Below are 16,332 nucleotides of genomic sequence, written 5' to 3' on the forward strand. Positions count from 1 at the left end.
CCTTTTTGCTCTTGCTTCTTTTCTTTTTTTGATATTCTTTTTTTTTACCAGTAATCTTTTTTGAATTTTCTCTTTTCTCTTTTTCCCCCCTTTTTTTCTTAACCCTAGGTCCGCTCACAAAAAAACACGATGAATCTTCAATGAACAAGCCTCGAGACGAAGGTATTTTTGTTGCATGTTTTTCCTTTTTTCTTGTTTTGAAGTCTTTTTGGGGGATGTGTCACACACACATGCACACACACACACACACACTCACAGACACACAGACTACACTGAAACACACACGCTCACACACACACACACACACACACACACACACACACACACACACACACACACACACACACATACAAACAGACACACAAGTAAAACATTTGTCAGATGGGACTTGGATATGCAATGCAAACCGATGTGTTGGTGTGTGTGCTGCCTAAAAGCTGTTTCCTATGCAAATCATCAGCCTGATTCAAAGAGTGGGTCTGAGGCCCGAGTAATGGATCCAGATACACTTTTTATTATAAAGCCATCTACAAGCTGTTGTGTGTGTTTTCCACAGCTCCTTATCTCCCTCTCAAACGACAGAGAGCTTCAAACATCATCATCACCACTGTGCCCTTGAAAGCGCATTGGCCGACAAACAGCATTGTCCCCCAAACCAAATTGTTGACAGGATTTTGAGCAACAAAGCACCTATTGAGAGCCGATATAATGAGCCGCATTAATATTGTGCCTCAATCCCCAGCTCAAGGATGAAATTGCTATTGAGTAAAAACCTACACAAATATTGCGCTAGCCCCATTTCAAGTCAATGATGATAACATCAAATCAGGGAAAAAACACAGGGGACGTTCAAGGACACTGTGGAAGATTTGGACTCAGGACTCAGAGCCTGCTGTTAATGTATCCCCCACCTGCAGCATGTACACTGTGAAGGGGATTTCATCTACCACACCCTCTTGTTCTTTTGGACCAGTTTCTTGGAGAAAATAAAAGATGACTGATGATATTTTGATACATATTTCTCTTTATGCTATTTTGAGGGTTGTGTGGGTGCATCTTTTTCTTGCTCCATGATGCTCTTTGATTTGGGGTATTTTTTTTTGTTAAGTTGGAAGTTGGAGGAAGTTTGACACAAGAGGATTTTCTTGGTGATCAAACGTGCTGACACAGACACAACTTTTTGAGCCGCCGCAGTCAGCGAACGTTCAAAGCCCAGTCAAAATACTCATCCGTCCGCCCCGCCGCCCAATAAATGTGTCTTCCTTTCCCCATCACAACGTATAATTAACCTCATTTTGATCTGGAACTGCTGATCCTGTTACTCCCCCTCAGCAGCACAAGCCCAAACCCAAACTCATCCCAGGTATAGGAGAAGAACTGAAAAGGACACAAAAGGATCCAGCTTCTGATACTAAAAACACTCCTCAGTCATAGAAGTAAACGTAATGCCCTCACAGGGTGATATAGATATAGAAAACACAAACTGCGTAACACTACAGTGGCTGATGATCTCCTTTCCAGAAGGCCGCTGAAACACACAGCTGTAAAGTATAAAAGCATTTCCCAAAGGAAATTAGCTCCAGTAGTCACATTAGTAACACTGGTAACCAGGGCTGGGATTTCACAAATGCTCACGAGTCCCCATCTCCCCAGTACAGCTTCATTCCTCATGCTTTTCACTGTGCTAGTTTTCACCCACTCTTCCAGGATACCAGTTATTGAACATATACGGATTCCCTCCAAACTTTAGTATACTTTGCTAAATTTAATATAATTTAACTTGGAAGTTAAAGGACATTGGAGGTTCTGTTGGTACAGTAATCACAAGCCAACATTTACGGAAACAGTGCAACTTGGCCGAGTGCCGCAGTTAATAACCAGCAGCATCTAAAATCTAATCCCGTATCTGCTCATTAAAATGCAATGAAATTAATCATAAATCTTGAAATAAGGCAAAGCTTAGTAGTACAACACCGAGTGTGGCTGTCGGGTGTACGTCCTGCAGCAGTGTGAGCTGTTGCGTGAGCAAAAAGTTCATTCTGACCCAGCAATAGCTGCTACGACCTCGCGTTGACCTTTTAGCCACCGTGCCCGGCTCGTTCTCTTATTTAGGGTCTTCAGCTCTTATCTGATAACAGCGACATCACGCAGAGTTCATCCTCCGCGTCCACCATTTTGTCCTCATTCTTTCAGCCGCGTATCAACGGCCCTTTTCAAATTGCCATGCTTTGAAGCTGTATATTCTGGGCCATGATGTATTTTAGGCCTATTCTACAGTATTTAAGGAGTTCACACCAGCAGCGAGCTCCACCCAGCCACGCGGCTCCGCGTCCGCATCAGGTGCGAGGCAGCAGAGCCTATTTGGCCTCTGATCAGAGGCCAACTCGAGCCACCTGAGCCCCGAACCTGGAGCCTGCAGCTCCCACACACAGTGAAGCAGGGGCCGGAGCGCACAACACAAAGCGCCCTGAAATGAAATGTACAGTCGAAATCAGATTGACGGCCAAAGATTAGTACAGTTGGTGGTTTTACAATTTAAATCATATTGCATTAAGTAATGTGATGCATGGATAAGCGACCTGGCATTTTATAAAATTGCATACATGTTTTCAGATTTGACTTGCAAGTGGGGAGCTACACTACAGTATGTTGGTATTTGACAGCCACATATTAAGCAGTAGTTCATTCTGCAGCAGTCAATCAGTTTTCAGCCCTCTTTTTTTTTTTTACATAAACCATCAATATAATACAGTAGCAGCATGTTCTGATCTCTGCCCTTGTCTTTCGAGCATATTTAAGAAAAAGAAATACAAAGGACAACAAGAGAACAAATGGCGGATAAAAAGGCGACATTTTTCTAACTGCTACTTGTTTTTCCTGTGTGCCATTCTAGATTAAAATGTTTATCAACGCTAAATGCTGCTCATTTTTCAAGCATTAAGTATGCACATTGTGTGATGGATCAGAGGGAGCCGTGGCTTTTTCCAGTAATGCAGTCAATTTTCTTCATGACCAGCGATGATAAGAATATGAATCATACGTCCTCCCACACGCTCCCTTCATCCAAGACTGTGGGCGTTAATGTCAGCGCTGCACTCATGTGGGTTTTGTACTCCTCCCCAGTGTTTCACCTAAGTGAGTGTCTGTGCATTCCCCCAGTGCGGGCCCACCTACTGGTATTTAGCTCGCTCCCAGTCCCCCAAACCAGCACCTTGACAGACCCACCACTGTTTACACCTGTGGCTTATTGCTACTCACGCGCTGAACACTCACAGCGTGGGCAGAGGAAGAAAAAGGCCCCACGTTGATTCAGGAGCAGCAGATGAAAAGGAAATCAGGGAGGAAAACACAGAAACATGCGAAGGCATCTGGAAGTACTGAAACATTTACAAAGCCTTTAATTCTGTCGACTAAACAGTTGGGAGCAATATTTTTTAATTTCATTCCAACTGAATAGCAATAATATCGTTTTACACATTTTCAATTATGTCTGCACTTATTAGTTGTTTCTGTGAATTAATTTTCTTAATGAAATAATTGTGTTATTGCACAAATATAATTTTTTTCCAGCAAATTGACAATTAGCTCCTGTTTCATGTTTTTCCAAATACATTTAACGAGGTATTTGTGACATTTTTACAGACAAACAACTTGACTGCATAAAGCCAAAATAGGGACATTTTCTACCTACACCAACAAATATTTCTGGCCCATTTTCATTTGTTGCATTAATTAAAACTGTATTTTAAGTGATTATGGAAAACAGAGTTGTTATTTCTTTTTTTTTTTTTTCACTTCAGTTTTTAGTCCTTGAAACGTGAAGATAACTTCACTGAGTCAAGCTGTTCACTATATTTGCACCTAATCTAACAACACTTGTAGGATTTTCTCATTTTTATCTGTCCTTTCTCACTTTCTTTTTTTCCTTTCATATTTGTAAAAAGACGTAGTGATAATGTTCTGGGTTTAAGGCAAAAGAGAAATGAGCAGGGCAAAGATTTTGTCCTGAGAATTAATGCTCCTCTCGCCTGCAGTCGCCATTCATTTAACAATATGTTCAATTTCCCTGACCAGTGATATTTTTCATTCCTGAAATGCATCATTTCTTTCTGTGTGTCATTAATTTGTTGCTGTCGGAGCCTATGGCGGACGAATGGATAAACCAAAGTCATCAATGAGAAGGAGAGCAAACAAAGACAGCTTCATTTCCCTTTTATCACCCTGTATGTCTGTTATATGTTCCACCTCTGGACTCTGCTCCTCCTCAGTCATGTCATTGGTAACTAATAGCAACCCAACAGGGAAGTGCTCCGTCACGCATGACTGCTGCTCTGCTTAAGGGAAACGGTGCGTTCACAATACCGCGATAAAACAGCTCTGATGAGCTGTCAGTCAGACGACCCACTGCGCAACAACGCTGCAAACTCGAAGGTGGTCGTTAGAAACGGCGATGCGTTATTGCTCGCGGTTTGCGATGTGCAGTCTTTTGTGTGTGTGTGTGTGTGTGTGTGTGTGTGTGTGTGTGTGTGTGTGTGTGCGTCCCATTAATTTAGCCGGGGTCTGGGAGCGTCCAGGCAGACCGGTCTGTTAGCGTAGCCGCACTGCCACTACTTATTAATCAAGCTGGCAGAGCGTCTGCGGTGGCACTGCCCCTCTGCCTGCCAAACGGGGAGCTGGCCTCACTCTGATAACTTTCAACACATTACACCCACTGCTGTGAGGCTGCCAAATTAGGAGCAACTCCGGCTACGATAAGTCTAATAGTCCTGAACTGTGGGAGGCTGATAGACTGTGGACGGCCCACAGGACTGATGGCTTCGGTCGGAGCTGTGGAGTGGGGGCTACGGGAGAACAAAGGGGAACTCGGGAGGCTTCCAGCGCGTCCAACCACACGTCCTCCTGCCACGCGTTAAACCCGACTCAGCCCAACCCGGATGCAGAGCGTCCACACAGGCAGGAGAAGCTTGGCCCAACGCGGGCGTGCGCTGGAAGTGGGGCGGTTTCTCTGCCGACACCAAAGACGCTGCTCGTGCACAGCCTTCATTCAAGCGGCAGCGGTGCCAGGTCTTTGTTGGCAAAACGTCCACGGGCGCAGGAAGGAAAATGGATCGGACAAACTTTGACTTTGACTTTAACTCTCGTATCCCGCGCTAGAGTGTAAATAATGGTTCAAATACGAATGTGTGGGCGCGCTTTTGGTCGTTTGCTTCTGATGAACGTGCAGACAGCAACGCTTGATGTTATAAATCAACTAAATAGTGATATTTCCAGCTTGCAAAACCATAAAATGAAAAGCCAGTGTTATAAGGAAGGTTTGGTTCCTCTGGTTGGAGGCACGATTCTATGCATTGAATCAATGCAGCACCTTCACGTCAGCATACGGGTAGATTCACAGTATGAACTCCAGATTCTCCCTCTCTACAGCATGTTACCGTTGCACATAATGGAGATTAACAGCAGAATCACTTGGCTGCAGCTTTAGCCATTATTTTCCAATGGAGAGAGCAGTGACACTGATCAAAGAGTAACTACTGCAGCAGCCACTTCAGTTTCGTACTCAGCTGTGCGAGTAGGTCTGCATGAACTTGTGCCGCCCTTTCAAGTGACTCCATTGAGATTAGAAGAGACCGAGAAACATAAAGCAGAAGAAAGCATCTGAGAATATCAAGAACTACAATCAAACCATTATGAAGTGAACCACGAGCAGAGAGTAAGAGCTTCTTTTCTGTGGACTTTCTGACCGGTCCTGTTGAGTTTTTCCTATTTACGACACATCTAACATTCTACTTCAGAACCAAATAGTTTGAGCTGTTTTTCGCAAATGCTTTTATTTCTCTCATTTATTAATATTTATGGCTTGTGAGTGAAATGTGTCCTTTGTGTTTTTCGACTGTCGTTCGACTGAAATATGCTAATACGATTTGTCAGAACAATCTGCGGCAGACACACAAGGAAAATAATAACAATAATTATACACCCTGTCAAAAATTATTAAGAACGGAGCGCTGGCGTCATCACACTTGTTTATGGTGAAGTGACTGGTCTGACGCTGCACGTGCTCAACGGGGCGGCGCCTTGCAGCTGGGGATGGTGACGGACAGTGGGGTGAGGAAGGAAGGGGAGGAAGTGAAACATCCCTCCGTGTTCCATGAGGCACAGCTGGTCTGTACGGAGCAGAAGCTGGAAAGCAGGGGACACGCGCACTCAAACAGGGAGAGTGAGAGGACGATGTGGGAATAAACACAGCCTATCCATCATAGTTGGCTACATGCTGCTGCCTCATGGGCGGTCTGTCTCTCTCTCTCTCTCTCTCTCTCTCTCTCTCTCTCTCTCTCTCTCTCTCTCTCTCTCTCTCTCTCATAGCAGGTTCTTTTCTTTCTACAACCTTTTATTAGGTTTTCCATGTTTAATGTGTTTATCCCGGGTAATTATTGCATCTCTAGTTACAGTATGAGCCGTTTATTTTCCAAAATAAAAGAAAATCCATTCACTGTAATCAGTGACACAGAGACACATGCTGTGTGTGAGTCTGTGTTTGCATTCTGCAGAGTAAATTTTGTGTGACGCAGACGCAGGGCGATGATGATGATGCTTGTTCAGACACTTTAAGTTTCTGCTGTCTGCTGATAAATTAGGCTTTTCCTGTCTGAATCGACACCTCATGCATTTCACAGAGCGACTTCTCCTCCCGTTGTTTGTGAGAGGAGCTTGGCCTTCCGCTCCCATTCAGGGGATTTGATGCAGGTGCATTGTAACACAATGAGTGATGCGACACAGGCCCAGATTGACAAACAGCGTCGCACACGGGAGCAGTGATTTCCTTGATGGTGTGAAAACAGAAAGCGGCCTCTCTGACAAAGCCGTCAGCGCAGTTATTTGTTTGGGTTTTTTTGAGCTGGCGGAACCGGGTCCATGAGCCTGTAGGTTCTGGTTCTGGTTGTGACCTCCTGTCAGCATCATAACAGTCTATTCTAATTATCATTTTAGTTTTTGTGATAGAAGAAGCTCAGGTCCTTTGGAGTTAAGGTGCAGTAATTTAATTGAAATAAAGTTATCTAATGTTTTAATTGTCCTCATTCTTTATAAAAGAAGCACAATCTGCCTATTAAACCTTAATGAATTCATTAAACAACACGCTGAGTTATCCAACATATACAGTATTGAAGCTCAGCCAGAAACCAGATAAACTGGTGCTTGCTCTCATCGTGCTATTATTACTGCCATAGTAAAGTATTTAAGTAGTATTTCTGCCACACATATGATTAATAGATGACGCTGTGGAAGCTGGGTAAGAAACTGTGGCCTGATTGTGGAGCCTCATAGTTAAACTAAAACTTTCATAAATGTTCATTCATTATTAACGGGTAATATTTTTTTCTTATTATCATTAATTAATCAGATGTCTTAGTGGAGATCGGTGCCCATGTGAATTATAAAGACACCAAAAGGATGTTGATGTGTAGAGAAGTGGGATAGAAGATGTAAAAGCTGTGGATCTCAGAAGTATCGAGTTTTCGCGTTGTTCTCATAACGGTGACACTTCATTGGAATTCATCTTAGAAATGTGACTGGTGCAGTGTTGGTCAAAAGCGCATGGTGTGCGTCTGTGTATCCCTTCAGCTAATGTGCAGGAGACGGCTGTGCACCGTTTCCCCCCTAGAACCCTTTATCCAAATTGTTTACCTAATGCGCTGTACATGCAAGTGGAAGGTCAAACATCTAAACCTCCGCTGGGCGAGAGAGCGGGCGGGCGAGCGAGCGAGTGTTGCCGTTTGTGTGACGAACGAGAGGGATTTTGGAAGTTGCTCGCCGCTCACCTACGAGGCAGGAGTCACGTTTAGTGTCGCTGGATGCGAGGCGCTCTCATCTGGCGACAGGCATTCAGATTAACCGCGATTGTCCTCACTGCAGTGAAGAGCGCTTCATCGTCATTTACATGTTCAATCAGCTGCCGTGAATGGGGAGAAACAGATGAATGCATCATAACGTATGTGTGTACAGGGGCAGGTGTGGGTGAGAGGAGCATCTCGGCGCTGACGCTGGGAGGTGAAAGGGAGGTTAGCAGCTGAATAATTAACTCAAACACTTCACAGCCTTTTTAAAGGAGCAGGCACATGCAGCTAAATCGGGCCATAAGTCTTGTCAATCTGAAAAATACACAAAAAAAAACTGTTTGTAGCTGAAATATTTGTGTTTAAACTTTAAAAAGATAAAAAATCATCAGACTGTTGAATTTTGAAAATAAAATTTCTCAATTAAAAGATAAGTAAATGATTATTTTATTATTTTATTATAACTCTCACTTTTACAAACACTCCTGTTTTTTATATTCTCACATTCAAAGCTCATGTCTTTGAGTTTTAAATCTTCATTTGCCGCCGTCACATCACATTTATTTTTTCACTTTGGCGTAGGAGGCGGGTCTAACACAGAGGGCCAATCAGAATCATCATGTCAGGTTGCCTTTATAAGCTGTGGGGACCGTCTTCCATACGTTGCGAACAAAACAAATCAATGAGAATTGGACGAATTTTGCAACACACAAAACAACTCCAAACACAATAGAAAGAGTATCCAGGCGAAGAAAAGCCAGGCTGCGATAAACGGCGCTGGCTCCCGCCGGCGGCCCGCGTGCTGCGTGAGGAGGAGCCGCGGTATCTAGGCCAGCGCAGCAGGGGCTCGGTTTGAAGTGGCGCTGCGTTTGCCAGCACGTAGTAGAGGAGCACGACTATTTTCTGCTTCAGAGATGCACAGACAGACACAACAGCCGAGCGTTGCACTAGCAGCCACTGAGGGCGATGCTGATGCTGATGCTACACACACACACACACACACACACACACACACACACACACACACAACACTACAGACCCACACTAGGCGTTTAGCCGTTGATTTCTGCTGTTGGTTTGCTGTGCTGGCTAAATGCTACGCGCTGCACAGCTGCTGCAGCTGGAACAGGCTCACGCGGCAGTGGGGGGATTCATTAGCTCTTGTTTTCCTCCCTCTGTTTCACCCCCTCCATCACTGTTTTCTTTACCCCATTCTTGCCCTTATTCTAGGCCCTTTGCTGGTTTGTGGAGCTAATTTGAATTTTGGGACTTTTTGGAGTTCTTTTGAGAACATTTTTTTTTCACCTTTTACTTTTTAAGTCCAGCCAGAAGTAAACAGTGTTTTCATATATTTTTTACTAGAGGAAAAGTTTGAGGAAATTACCTCAGTGATGTCATCGGGGTCATTCCATCAGTGGATAGCTTTATCAAGAGAACAAAGAATCCCTGTGAATAATTTTTTTCATTTAATAATCCTCTATGCAATTATGCAATTAAAAGAAACTTTTAGGGCAAACTTGATAAATGTACATATGCTAGTTCTACAGTAGAGCACATCAGAGCTTGTGTTGACACATTATGCATCAACTTTTTGTGTGAGGGGAAAAAAGAGAAGAGAGCTGTGGTGTCAGCCTTTGATGTGTGTGTGTGTGTGTGTGTGTGTGTGTGTGTGTGTGTGTGTGTGTGTGTGTGTGTGTGTGTGTGTGTGTGTGTGTGCCAGCTGCTACAGGCTGATTGCTCAGGACTGGCCTCCCTCTGATTTAGTCGGCTGTACGTCGACACGCTGCGATTGGAAACAGCCACGAGGTTGTTAGTGTAAACATGCAGATTTCAGTCAGACTGCTAATAAGAGCATGACCCAGCACGCGTGCAGTGAAGCTGCATCACTGTGAAGGTGCGGCCACAGGAGGTATGATAGGAACTCCACTCGTGTATGACAGACACCCGCAGTAATGGCTCTGTCTTCTCATAAAAGCATCACAGGAGACATTTAGGGCTTTTCACTCAGTGTCAAGCGCAGCGGTGACTAAAAACAATTACAGTAGCCTTGCACAAGCACTGTCCACACACTCACACATATTATGTCATAAATCGTAGCCGATCTGGCCCGTGGCACTCCTGTTTCACCCGCCATTACCCTCCAACTGGATAGGAGGCCCCAGGGATGGCAGCACCCAAGGGAGCCGCATGATGGATAAACAGGAGTGGAGGAAGGAAGGGGGCTGAGGAAAAGATGTGGCAACACAGGAAATGATGCACACGCACGCACACACACACACACTGATCGGAACATCGGCACCACCAGTTAAAGCAGGGAAATCAAATACACACCAGTGCTTCCTATGCCCCTGTGGACCGACACACCTGACAACCTCTCATCTCGCCTCCTTTTGCTGTTTGTCCCGTTGTGACTCGTTCCACGTCTGTCAGCCGCTCTCAGGCTCGTCCCTCGCTGGCATCCTCCCTCTGTGTGCGAGTGTGTGTCATCCGTCGCTCCGTCACACTTGGACGGCCCCGTGACAGACGCGCTCCTCCGCTCACTCGCACATATGCATGCACGTGCGGATTGAGGCTTTGAGAAACACTTGTGCACACATGGTGGCGGTGCTCTGCTGGGAGCTGCCCTGGTTTCTCCACACACACTCACATACACACACACGCACACACGCACACACACACACACACACACACACACACACACACACACACACACACACACACACACACACACACTCACACACACACACACACACACACACACACACACACACACACACACACACACACATATTATCTCACTTGCTGGTGGTTTCTCAGTTTGGTCAAACCACACAAACACAGAGAGAGTAGGCGACGGCTTGAAAAGGCTTCAGAAACACGGACGCCGGCATTCACACACCCAGGGCTGCAACTTCATTATCGACAGACACCTAGAGGCAGGACCACAGCCAGCGCACCTACTGACCTTCAAACACGCAGCAGCCGTAGCCCCAGACTAAACCCTGGAAGATAGAGGGATTAGACTACAGGGGATGAGACACATCAAAGGATGAAGGAGGGAAGCTGTGCGAAGGGGGAAACCTGTGGCAATACTGTACATGCAGCGCCTCTGGTGGTTGTCTTGGTAACAGGTGGTGTGCATTAATAGTAGACAACCTGTGTGAGAGGCGTTTTTGTCGAAAGAAATCATGTACATTGAATTTCAAGTGACAGTTCCACAATAAAAGTTACCAGATGAATGCTTTTATTGTGAATTAGGCTCTGGGTGAATAGAGTGGAGAGAGAGAGTGACACGTACAGCGTGCGTCGCTAGACGAACAAGGTTTCACAATTTAGAAATGATGCGTTTGACCTGAGAAGATGCTCCGATGCGTCTGCTGTAATTCCGTCAGTACATTAACGGCGCCGCGGTCGTTAACGCGAGGCGACTGCCGCTGTCACAGAGCAGGTCCTTCTCTTCATTCAGCTGATTGTTCGCGTCTCGAACCGCCACGGAAATAAGTCTGTAGCGCGCGCACATCCCGACGCACACCGACAGGCGCTGAGAGAGGCATAAAATCTGAATAATTTCACACTTAATTTGGTCGTCGCGGCCCGGCAATAGTAATAACAACTTTAAAGAGAGAATGAGCACAAAGAGAAAGAGGGAGCGGAGCAGAGAGAATCACCCAGGGCCAATCGCTGTGTCGAAGCCAGAGTGGTGTTTGTGGACAAAAGCCGCTTTTTAAGCTTCCCGGGGAAAAAGGGGATGTTTCTCGTTTCCCCCCCTTTCCCCCCGAATTCGCCTTCCCTCAGCCTTGCGTCACTCGGCGTGACACATTTAGCGCGGCAGCGGGATGAGAGCGCGTCCCGCGCTGCGGCGGCGGTGGTCCAACCCGTGCGACACGCCGCCGCAATCTTAATAATAGCATTAGACATCGACTGGGAACGCGCTCGTCTCGTCTAACAGGCAGGTGGCTTTCATCACCTCAGAGGGAAGTGGACACAATCTGTGTGTGTGTGTGTGTGTGTGTGTGTGTGTGTGTGTGTGTGTGTGTGTGTGTGTGTGTGTGTGTGTGTGTGTGTGTGTGTGTGTGTGTGTGTGTCACATTGGAAATCTGTGCGTCCTATACATTATTCAGACGCTTCCAGCCACCTACATCTGTTCGTTTCTTTGGGACAACACACGCACGCGCGCCAGGCATTCATGTCAGTCTCTAACAATGAATTCACATGGGAGATGGCGTGTTAGAGGCGGCGGCGTTAGTCGTCAAGCAGCCACAAATCACAATGACAAGTATGGCTGCACATACAAACAGCGTCTCGGCTCTGGAAGCCGCGCTGCCACTCGATTGCGACTGCAGGAAACGTACACAAAAGGCTGGTCCCCAGAATACGCAGAGGGAGGCGTGCAGCGGGTCGGACCGGGCGCCGGCACCTTTGAAAGCTCGTGCGTGTTGTGGAAGTGTGTCAGCACGTACAGTATGAGCAGCCTGTGTCTGGCCACGTGCTCTTAGATGTAGACATGCCGTGTGTGAGTGTTTGTGGGCATGTGCAAGAGAGAGAAAGGAAAGGAAAGAGAGCTGTGGTATCAGCCTTTGATGTGTGTGTGTGTGTGTGTGTGTGTGTGTGTGTGTGTGTGTGTGTGTGTGTGTGTGTGTGTGTGTGTGTGTGTGTGTGTGTGTGTGTGTGTGTGTGTGTGTGTGTGTGTGTGTTTGTGTGTGTGAGCCACCCCCTGGTGTCTTGGAGGCAGATGAAACACTGTGCCTCTATCCGGGACTTACAGAACACCCACTATCCTGCTCTCCTTTACTCTCTCTCTCTCTCTCTCTCTCTCTCTCTCTCTTTCTCCCTCTCTCCCTCTCGTGTCTCTCTCCCCTCTCGCCCTCCCTTACCACAGCCATTTTAAAGGCTATTCATGCAGAGCTGCGCTTTCATCTTGCATCGCAGCGTTTTAACCGTCCACCCTGGTTTTTATTATAGCTTTTTATCAGATCATAGAGAAAAGAGAGGATGGGTGAAGTGTCCTGCTGTCCTCCGCTGCATCACAGACATGGACGCAGCATGAGGTGCCCGAGAGACAACAGCTCTGGCTGAGACCAGATAACTTTACGATGTCCTGGGACCAAAAAAAACATTGGTCCTTTAATCACTATTTTAGTCTGACCAGCACTTTACCTTCAACAGCCAGGCTGTAAGCCAACTGTGTCCATATTTTGTGGTGCAAGTGTTTATGTGGTATTGCTACTTATTGCATTAATTCCCCTAAGTAATGGGCTTAATAATAGCATAACAGGTTATGTTTAATATATCATGGTGATTACAGAAGGGCATTAGCAGCTTTTTGCCTGCGTGACTTCATTAAAGCGCCTAAACATTCAGCTTTGAGCAACACACAACCCAGTAGATGTGATGTGTTCACTGACCACTTTTGAAAGAATAAAAATGGGTCCGTAATGAGCCAACCTGTGGAGTGCAGTCTGGGCTCAGGTACAGTCTGTCGTGGCAGTAGCTCAGCTCGCATATTTTACCCTGAACTGGGTGCTTGAGCCTTTCTGTGTAGAATGTTGTTTTCCATTGATTATTATTCCTGTGATGTACAGAGGTTTGTGCCACAGGGTGTCGCCTTTTCCGCAGGAGAAGTGTCTTGTCACTGCAGTCACTATGTTCCTGATCTACGTATTATCATTTGTGTAATTATTTATGGTGATGATGATGATAATGGTTATGGATCTTGTTGTTAATTTGATAAGTAATTTGCTTTAATGTCCAGTAGTTATTTCTGTACCATTTCTAAAAACACAGCACACAGACAAACCCCCCCCCCCCCCCCCCTTGTCATTTACTGGGCTGTACATGTGTATATGCAGTAAATAAACAGGAAAAGGCGCCCAGGGTGTTAGACCCATCAATCACAACATATTATACAATAACACAAGCACTAAACAGACAGATGTGGTTAATACATACAGTATTATTGTAGTGTGGGGTCCAGATCTCAATGAGTCCCTCAGTGAGTCAGGCAGCATGATGTGTTTGTGCTACACAGAACGTAGCAGCCAACTGTGGTCAAGTGTTTAACCTCCATTGTATAAACTAAATGAATGACCTCTACAGTGCACTTTCCCATAATTAGGCTGTAATTAAGAGTTCCATGAGGGTCTGAGAGTCTGCCAGGTGAAGGGTACTAGAATAGAAAAGGTTGGGGCGGATCAATCGAAGGCACTCGTCAGCCATCAGGAACGATACAACCACCAGAAAGGACTGACATGGAACAAGTGAGTGCTGTATTATCAGTCAGCGTCATCATTCATGTACGGAGACGCTCCTACTGTAACGCTGTCACGTCCCCCCCAACCAAATAATTAAAGCGCAAACAGGACTGCACGCACAGATGTTCAGAGTGGGTGAATCCCACACCCGCATTACATATGCAAATTCAGCATGTGCAGACCACAGCTCACGAGCACCGGCATGAAAACATCTACTTACATTTCTACCCACATCGCACTGTTTCCTCCTCAGTTTGGGATTTCAAGGTCTTACAGCATATGCGTGTCGGTAAAGACCCAGGACGACCAGAATCGACTCTGCGTCTCTGGGCGTGTTCTGGCTTCCCCTTCCTGTCTGTTGCTCTCAGCCCTTTTTCTTTCCACCAAACACATCAATCTTTAAACGCAACTTATGAATATGTATCCCTTCACTTTGAAAACAGGCTCAGTCGTTTGCTGAAACAGCTGAGCACCGTGGTTTTCAGCGGGAGGAATTAGATATGAGTAAATAATGCATTTGGGGACTATTTTCATTTGGGGCTTGGGTCGAACTGAATGGAAACTTCACATTTTCAAGAAGGAAACTGTTGCAACATTTGAAATATGAGAAATAACTAATGTTGCTGGAATAAACGCACCTGCGAGGAAAGTATAAAACATGACTAATATTCTTTCACCAGAGGAAAATCTACAATCCTAACATCCGAACACAGTGTGTCATCACTTGTAAAATAGTTGCGGCTTTATTCCTCACAGTGCAGCCTGTTGCTGTGAATGGTATCAGACAAACTAAACACCATTAAAGAGTGGATGACAAAAGAGATTTCTGCTTTCATCAGCAGCTCGTGCTTTTTCTCCGCAGGCTGCGCTTCCTTCGGGGCTGGTCGCTAGTTTACATGCAGGTGTGGACGCTAACGCCATCTTTTCCTGTCTCCTTGTTTCCTCCGAATCCTCCTCGGACCTCCCCCTCAGGCTTCCTCAGCACCGGCGATCAGTCTGCTAAGGGGAACTACGGCCTGCTGGACCAGATTCAGGCCCTGCGGTGGCTCAACGAGAACATCGGCCACTTCGGCGGCGACCCGGAACGCATCACCATCTTCGGCTCTGGAGCCGGGGCATCCTGCGTCAATCTCCTCATTCTCTCACACCACTCGGAGGGTAAATAAGGACAACTGCTTGTCTTTTTACTCTGTGTACCTTAACTTCTCCCCTCTGACCATGGGACGTCTGGGATGAATACTTGTGAATGCCTGTGATCCAGCCCCATGAATCACTCATTAACCACAAATCTCCTGACTAATGCATTGTGACTGCTTACACAAATTCCACCTGAATCAGAGACGTTTCAGTCCACAGCTTAGATTATTCCTCACTAATCCGTGAAAAGCCGCAATGCAAAATGACACCACTCTGTGTTTGTTCTGTGTGTTTGCTGGAGTTGCACACCTGCACGTCCAAATCAAGACTCCTATTCATGCATCTGTTGCTGCTTTTGCAGTACTGGTGTGTTTACTGTTGCTTATCCATTGACCATGTAGTGAGCAGACCCGGTCATGGCGTGTTCTGGAGCCATATGGTGTGATGGAGACTCAGCCAGCAGCGATGAGTCCTATGATGTCCACTTGACACCAGTCCTTGCCCTTTGAACCGTGTGACTAACGACGGTGTCCGGGTTCTATTGCTCCAGTCTATGGAGGATAAATGACACCGGAGCTCTGAGATTAGCCCACATTACCCGACTTAGTGAGCTCTCCTGGTTCAATTACCATCCCCTGCTCTTCACCCACGGACTGTACCTCCGACGTAAACTTCCATCCATCTGACCCCGTGCTCCCCATTACCAGCAGCACACCCAGAGGGCTAAGTGTTAACGTTACACCACCAGTAGACAGAGGCCCGTGCACCAATCGACTTTGATCTCAATTGAGATCAGTGGCTGACGACCCGCAGCCAAATGGCCGCGCGCTCGGCAGCTTTGATCACGGTGCTTCCAGAAGCTGCTGTCGTCCGATCGGAACTCCGCTCTCCTCCAAGACTCTCCTTCAATATCTCGCTCCCCCTCTTCCCTTTATGCCTCGTACGTGAAGTGTAAAGGACAGAAATAGGGAAGAAATGGTGGGTGAGAGGAGCGGCAAAGATTAGAGAGCGCGTGTTCACATAGCCACACATCTGTTTCAGTCAGCGCTCTGTGAGACTGCGGCGCTAAGACATCTGACACGTCTCTAATTTAGACTCTGTCTGTTTAGATG

The 16,332-nt window shown here is 46.2% G+C and overlaps 1 protein-coding gene across 4 annotated transcripts in view; it reads left to right on the forward strand.

Moving 5' to 3' along the window:
* The window catches only part of LOC114842173 (neuroligin-2-like), a 315,730-nt gene that overhangs the window by 291,519 nt on the left and 7,879 nt on the right, over positions 1-16,332 (forward strand). For all 4 annotated transcript variants that reach the window (XM_029127784.3, XM_055506120.1, XM_055506121.1 and 1 more), the window contains one exon: positions 15,056-15,241. In XM_029127784.3, coding sequence (XP_028983617.1) covers positions 15,056-15,241 — 186 coding nt within the window. The remainder of the gene's footprint in view (positions 1-15,055; positions 15,242-16,332) is intronic.

The sequence above is a fragment of the Betta splendens genome, chromosome 2 (genome assembly GCF_900634795.4).
Source record: "Betta splendens chromosome 2, fBetSpl5.4, whole genome shotgun sequence".
Classification (NCBI taxonomy): domain Eukaryota; kingdom Metazoa; phylum Chordata; class Actinopteri; order Anabantiformes; family Osphronemidae; genus Betta; species Betta splendens.